At 50.2% G+C, this 7,696-nt stretch overlaps 1 protein-coding gene across 2 annotated transcripts; it reads right to left on the bottom strand.

Moving 5' to 3' along the window:
* Positions 1-650: 650 nt before the first annotated feature.
* ZBTB42 (zinc finger and BTB domain containing 42) lies at positions 651-6,849 on the bottom strand. Of its 2 annotated transcripts, none has more exons than XM_055793106.1 (2): positions 6,678-6,849; positions 651-5,351 (listed from the first exon to the last, which is right to left on the bottom strand). In XM_055793106.1, exon 2 carries the CDS (start codon positions 5,335-5,337, stop codon positions 3,907-3,909), a length of 1,431 nt encoding a protein of 476 aa, XP_055649081.1. In that variant the 5' UTR covers positions 5,338-5,351; positions 6,678-6,849; the 3' UTR covers positions 651-3,906. The 2 variants fall into 2 exon arrangements, with proteins under 2 accessions (XP_055649081.1, XP_055649089.1); XM_055793114.1 differs by lacking the exon at positions 6,678-6,849 and adding an exon at positions 6,046-6,394.
* Between the last annotated feature and the right edge of the window lie 847 nt (positions 6,850-7,696).

The following is a 7,696-nucleotide window of genomic DNA, read 5'->3' on the forward strand; positions in this document are numbered from 1 at the left end:
TGGCGCATGTAGTACAGGCACAAACCTACCCACCAGCTAACTTTCCTCCCCCCAGCAGCAGCTAGCACCAACAGCTCCTACCCTCTTCCTCCCCATCCCAGATCTGCTGGAGGCAGCCAAAGTTTTCAGGCTGCCCAGCAGGAGCTGGGTCAGCCCTCAGCCCCCCCAAGCCCGGGAGATTTGGCACATCAGAGGACCCCTTCACACAGGAAGCCAAGGTGCCTTGGGTCAGCCCCAAGACTCTGGGATGCCTTGGCCAAGCCATCCTCACACACTGCATAGCCTCCGTGCTTGCCTGCTGGCCACCCGGTGCCCAGCACCAGCCCGTGGCCACACAGCGCTGGTCCAAGGCTTGCTCAGGGCATCCAAGGGAGAGCTGAGCCCACAAAGCTCCCCAATGCTCAAGCGGTGCTGGTGTTAGCCCTGCCCAGTGACTAAGGAAACGCTCCGTCAGGGTCCGGCTGAGATACGGCAGCTCCTCACACGCCTAAAATTCCACGTGGCCCTGGAAAACAAAAATTATTATAACACACAATAGTAATTTCGACAAAAGCAGCACAACCATAACAATGAAATATTCTTAATAAATAACGATGAAAAACCCAAACACCACACCCCTTCCGCTAAAGGGGGGAGGAGGAGGCTCAAGCTTACAACTCTAGCACATTTTATTTTGTGTAAATTTATAAAGACAACAATCCTAGTCACGATTGTCACATTGTACAGCACATACCAATACAGTTGCAAACAGAACTCCACGCAAAACTAAGCGCTAACAGTAGCTTGAATCACTCTTCCTGCGATTGTCGTATCTAGACTAACAGTATTACACTAACACTGAAGAAAAAATAGTTCACTATAAAACAGTGATAGAACGTTTTTATAAAATATATTCCATTCCAATAGCTTTTCTACATACTGTATACTATAAAACTCTCCCACAAAAATTAGTGTCTTTAAATATACATATTTAATCTGAACTGCACCAAGATTAAAAACAATTAAAAATATCAATGATTTTTTTTTTTACATTAACTTCACAGTATTTGTTTGTAGAAGACAAATCCAGTGTTTAAAATGTGGAGCAGATCTGTTCCCTACAGAGACAGCCACCACCCCACGGTGAAACAGTTTATGAAGAGCCGAGCGTTAAGTGTGCCATGGTTTTAGTACTTCTCTGTAGAGTTGTGAACCATTTTGAAAACATGCTCCAAGCTATTGCAACTTAAAAATAAGAGACACACACAGACAGATAGCCAAAAAAAGTCACCTTAAGAACAAAAATAAGTGCAAACATTTTTTTTTTTTTTTACTTTAGAAATTCAAGCTATGAGGAGTGGGAACACAAATACCAGACTATGAGAACAGTGTGTTCGTGATGTAGTCAAGAATGAGAAAGTCTTTTTTCTCTTTTTTTTTTTTATAAAAAAAAAACCTTTGCCCCATATTCACTGCAGTACAGAGCATGCTCATAGCATCAGTTTCATGATTTATTTCTACACTAAGATCAGACACAAATTTGTTTCAAGTTTTCCCTGCTCCATACGCTCATGATGTTCTTATGGCACATACTATTTTACGATCTTAAAAAAAAAACAACCAACAAAAAACAACTGAAGACTGAAATGCAAAAAAAAGTGTCACAAGAATGCAAAATTAAGATTACCAGCTTAAGTAATGCTGACTCTACATTAAACTCTTTACATGTTGTTCAACATGCAAAACCCATTGTTATGAAATTTAAAGTGAAGTGTAAATTAACTAGTTTTGAAATAGATTAACAGTAATAATTCCACTTCAAAAAAAAAATCTAATAAATACTATATCAAGTATCTTCAGGAGAAAAAAAATAACTTAATTTTAGTAGAAAGAAAAATAACTTAATTTTAGTAGATTTTGTTCAGTGCTATTTCCAATCACAGCAAAAAAAAAAAAAACCAAACAAAAAATGATTAAGTAGGATAAGACCACAGTACCAAAGCCACTTATGTTCAAAATACAGTACTCTCCCACAACTTTCATATGTAACAGGTTCAGCAAAAATATTTTACAGTCAAGAAATTCGACTGAAAACAAAACCCAAAACTATAAATAGAAGCAAAATTTCACATTACATGTACATTCATAGTTTAAGAGATGAATAATAAAAGGAGGCTGTAACAAGTATATCCTGATTTTCTTTAAAAAAGGAAGTACTTATTTAAAAAGCAACCAAAAAAAAAAAAATCCCGTATTATTTACGTAGGTAGTGCTCAGGTTTGGGACCAGAGGGGGAAGGCATTGGGAAATTTTTTCTTCTTAAGATGAAATACAGCATTTTAAGCACAACTTTCCGAAACAATCTAACTCAGTGCTTCAAATGAATTTTACATAAATGCTCAAGTTTCACAAAACAACTCCAGGAGTGTCAGGAAAGCTGGTGAAGCAACGCTAATGCAGCAGAACAACATTCAAAACCCTCAGGTATTATTATATTTCAGTCCCGTATACATGTACCTTGAATGGGTAATTTGACTGGAAGGGAATAATCTGATATTTACTGACATGCACAGACCAAAGGATGCTCTATTAGGCAAGTAATTGAGTTATTTGGAGTAAAACTGGTTATAATTACAGGCAGCCTCAGTTTACAAACAAATGAAAAAAAACCAAAAAGCCTAAAAATACCCCACAAACCTCCCCAAAAAGGTGGGACATGGGGGGGGCGGAATCTTCAAACTGCCCCTTCAAAACACCAGGGATTGCACAGAATTTGGCTCTGAGGGAATCAGTGACTTCATAAAAAATCCCACACTGCTGATTTTAGCATAGCAGCAAACTTTTCGGACAAGATAGCAGGGCATCTCCTAACACCCACGGTACGAGCTGCCTTGAACTAAGAAACCCCAGGACCTGACACCTGGAAGGGTTATTTAGCCGCTTTGGGGGTGCTGTCCCAGCGGGGGGCACGCCATCAGCCCCCGGGGGTCAATACAGGAATGCAAATATTCGCACATCCTATGATTTTTTTATTCATATGTCCTAGCGTGCATCCTTCAACAGTTCGGGAATGGATACGCTGCAGATCGAAAAGAGTTTTTCCATCCATGTTTTACGCTCAAAAGCAGCTTTTCAAGGAGGTCAGCCTGGGGAGGGGGACGGGTGGGAGGGGGAAATTTCAGTCCAGTCCCAAGGCAAAAAACTTCTCATTCTGATTTTAGGAGCGACTACAGAACTATTCCAATATAATAAAGAGAATCAAATGTGACCAGCACCAAAGATGTAGCCAGGAATTCTCAAACCCCCATATAATTTGGGCCGATTTAAGGTCTCATCTAGCTCTATAAAACATGAGTACATCCGCTTACTCTGCGATATGCGGACAACTTTCTCTACCCTTAAATGTATTTAAATCATAGTTCATCTCTTCAGATGTTTCTATGCAACACGCAGAGAGCATTAGGAGAGCTTAATGGAATCCAAATTTTTCTCCGGAATTTGCTGATAATCTTTTTTTCAAACTAAACAAAAAAAAAAAAAACAACCCCAACCGACCAACCAAAAAAGCCTGACCACGAAGCAAGTACTTCCAGCATGAAAACAGATGCTAAATCATTGCAGAATTACTTAGATCATTTCACATTAATAATGTAACATGGGTGCGCAAGAGAAGACCTAAAGGACAGTACTGGAAAGGGAGGGTGGCAGGGGAAGGGGGGAGATGGAGAAGTGGAAGGATTGCATTAAAAGGCCTCTGGAGTGTACACCTCTGCATCTTTTAAAGATCATACACCTGAAGTATCACCAAAATAAAATAAGGGGGGTGCGGGAAACAGTAATTCAGATGCTGCCTCTTTTTTCCTGGGGTTTTTTTTCCAGAAGGGGGGGAGGATTCAAAAAAAAAAAAAAAAAAAAAAATCACGCCTCTCAAACAACCAAGGACTTTACAAGGCCACAATGAAATTTGCGGATATGTCTGTACAAATCCCCAGACTGCGTGAACCGTCTCTCGCACCACTTGCACCCGTGGGGTTTCTCCCTGGTGTGCACGACGGCGTGGCGGCTGAGGTTGTGGGAATACTGGAAGCTCTTGCCGCACTGGCCACAGGTGTAGGGCTTCTCCCCGGAGTGAGTCCTCTCATGCCTCTTTAACGTGTACATGCAAGAAAAAGTCTTTCCGCAGAGGGTGCAAGTGGGGACGGACCCGTCAGGGGACAGGCGGGTCCGGGAGCCATCCTTGTCACGGAAGTGAGAGCTCAGGTGCAGCTGAAGGATGTGCGGGCTCGGGAACACCTTGCTACAGAGGGGGCAAATGCAGATATGCCCAGGAGGCACGAGGACGCCTGAGGAGGAGATGTCCGACGAATCCATGTCGTCCTCGCTCTCGTCTCGCTCTTGATCTATATCCTCCTCTCGGGCATGAGAGCTGCCATTCCCCGCGAACATGTGTCCTAACCCTGTCACTAGGCTTTTGGCTGAATTCCCAAAATGCTGACTCTCCGGACTCCTGGCTTCGCCGTCCTCCTGATCTGACAGCAAGTCTTGTTCATCTTTAACAAGTGGCTCGGTACCCTGCTGCTGGCTGTCGGAAGCCAGCTGTCCAAAGACATAGGAGGGGTGTAAGGAATCTCTCCCCGGCACGGGCTTGAAAGACAAATCCAGCGCGCAGTCCACATCACTCGAAGCCAGGGGATGGTTAACAGACCTTTGGGACAAAGGTCCTGTGGAACTATTGACATTAGCCTTTGTTTTTCCAGCTGCTGCAGCGCACGGTTCTGCCTCTGTCGGCACAGAGCTGACACTTATATGATCAGAGGACCAGGCGGGGTGACTGCTGACCTTTTCTTTGCCTGCTGCTCTCTCGTATTCTGCAACGCTGAATTTTTGTTTGTTTCCTGGGTCAAACTCGTGGACCAGGGGCACTCCGGCATCTAGAAAATGCTCCGCTTTCTCCAAACCAGCCGCTTCATCATTAATCTTCTCTTCCAAACATAATTCTTTATCTTTCAACTTGCCCTTGCAGACTTTCACAATGTCATACATGTGAAGGTAGCTAGCTGCAGCCAGCACATCTTCGACCGGGAGACTGTTGAATTCCAGCTTTCCCTCGTACATGAATTCGAGCAGCAGGCTGAAGGCAGGGGCCGTGACAATGTCACTGTTCAGATGCACAATATCCCTTTTGTCTAACTGGTCCCTGTAGAAAAGATGGAAGTACATACTGCAAGAGGCAAGAACGGCTCTGTGAGCTCTGAATTGAGCTTCTCCAACTAAAACAGTACAGTCACACAGGAAGCCCTGGTGACGCTGCTGACTCAGACACTGCAGCAACTGGCGGCTATGGTCTGGAAACTCCATTCTTCCTTCATAACCTGTTCAAAACAGGAAAAACTTGAATGCTACTGTAAACTAAAGCCTCCTAGCAGCTGTAACAAACAGATCGGCTTTTCGGTAACACAAGCCAAAGAAACAGCCTTGGAGATAACGTTTACTGTTAATTGTCTGTGATAGTTTGGGGGGGGGGGGGGGGGGGGGGGAGAGAGAGGAAAAAAAACCAGAACACAACATGCTTCTCATCCTTTCGCACCTGCTCTGAACAGGAAAAACTCGATTGTAAGTAAACAAAAGCTAGTAAAGCAGCAGCCCCTCCAACCTTTGTTTCTCCCACTAAGCACTTTAATAAAATTAAGAGGAAAGCACACACACACACGAAAAAAAAAAAAAAGCAATAAAAAAAAAAGCATAAACTCCCAGGCTGTCTGTCTTCCCGGCAACACTAACTCGGGGCATCTTTTAATAAAGCGTATTACCCACGTTACGCGCGCACACGCACATTTAAACTTTATCCTCAGTCGTTACGCACCGAACCACAACCGGACCGCGGCGGCGGCGCGGGGCAGCGGCGCTGCGGGAGGGCGGGCGGGGGGATGCGGGCAGGGGCGGGGGGGGGGGGAAGGGAGGGGGAAAAGTTTCTCTCGAAGTTATTAAAAGGCAAGGAGGAAAATGGGCGTAAGGACGGCGAGAGGGCCGGGCCGAGGCTGCAGCCCCCCGGCGGCGGGCGCTTACCTTCCCGCGGGGCGCGGCGGGGCCGGCCGCGGGCGCGGAGCCGGGCGGGCAGCACGGGCGCGGGTGCGTGCGCGAGTGCGAGCGAGGCGCGGCGGGAGGGGGGAGAGGGAGGGAAGGGAGGGAGGCAGGCGGGAGGGAGGGAGGGAAGGAGGAGTGCTCGGTTTGCTAATTACACCGCAAGCTGGAGAGTCAGCTGCTCTGACTTCACTGCGATGGAAATGCTACCTCCAGCTGTGCGCCTTTTAATGCCATATGTTACTCCAAATCTCGCTACCAGCCAACCACAGCTTGCTGCCTTTTAAAGTTCCAGCAGCCCCATTTATAGCCCGCGATTAAATCCCACAAACTTGCCCCGAGCCCGCCCCCCCCCCCCAACGCGCTCCCCCCCCCACCCCCGGACGCCACCTCCCGCCGCAAAGTTGCTCCCCGCAGCCCGCCGCGGTGACCTTCGCCGGCGCCCGGCTCCGCGCAGCGCTGGGGGAAAAGGGGGGGGAGGGGGGGGGTCGCAGCGCGGAGCCGCTTTTCGGAGCCCCCCCCCGCCACGGCAGCCGCGCTCCCCAACTTTGCAGGGAGGACTTTCCCCTTGCGGGGAGGGCGGGCGGCCGCCCCCCGCCGGCTCACCGCCCACTTACCGGCGTGCGGCGGCAGGGCTCAGCGTCCGCATGTGCGCGGCGGTGCGCGGCGCTGCGCGGGTGCGGCGGGGCCGGCGCGCGGCGGTGTTGTGGAGCAGGTTGCTCGCCGGCCGCTCTCGCGATACTTTCCCTCCGAGCCGCGGGTGTGTGTGTGTGCGTGTGTGTGTGTGTGTGTGTGTGTGTGTGCGCGTGTGCGTGTCCCCACTGGTGCACACAATAGCCCCCACCGCCCCGGCCAGCCCCGCCGCCAGCGGCCGGTGTGCGCTGCCGGCTGAGCCCTCCCCCCGCCTCTCTCCTCCCCCCCCCGCCCCGGCCGCTGCATTGGCAGCGCGGCCGTCCCGCTCCCAACTCCGCTGCGCCGCCGCGCAGAGGGCGCGCCCGCCCGCTGCAGCCCGACGTGCGCTGCGCTGCGCTGCCCGGCGGGGAGCGGCGCCGCCTGCGCGCCCGCGGAGAGCCCGGGGGGGAGGGCGGTGGGAGTTCCGCGGCGCCTGCCCCGGGGTGCGGCTGGGGCGAGGGGCGAGGCGCTCCCCCGGATTGATCTTCGGTTGCGCGTCAGCTAATAAATACCAGATGCCTACGGATTTTTCAAGATGACCTTTTCGATAGTTGATTAGAATTTTAAATTTTAATTAGCTGTAATCCCATCAAAAGTGAGCGCCTGCGGGGCAGCGCGGGGCCGGGCCCGGCCGTGGTTCCCACCGCAGCGTCGGGAGTCGGGGTCGGGCCCGGTACCACCGCAACGCGCCGGCCACCTCCGTGCGCCGGTAGCGGCGCCGCCGCGGGGCGTCCCGGGCGCTGCGGGGGCGGGGGGCGGCTCCGGGCGCGCTGGGGGGTCCCCGCGGGCACCCTCCCCGGGCCGGCCCGAGCCCCCGGCCCCGCTGCAGCTTACAGCCAGTACGGCGGGGAAGCCCCTTTCCCTTCCTTCCTCGGGGCCGCCTTGCCTGGGTGCTGCCACCCGCAGGGTCGCAACTTTTTCTTTTTTTTTTTCAATGTCTGTCTTCTGTGATGCGCAGTGGTAG

The sequence above is a fragment of the Falco peregrinus genome, chromosome 1 (genome assembly GCF_023634155.1).
Source record: "Falco peregrinus isolate bFalPer1 chromosome 1, bFalPer1.pri, whole genome shotgun sequence".
Lineage (NCBI taxonomy): Eukaryota > Metazoa > Chordata > Aves > Falconiformes > Falconidae > Falco > Falco peregrinus.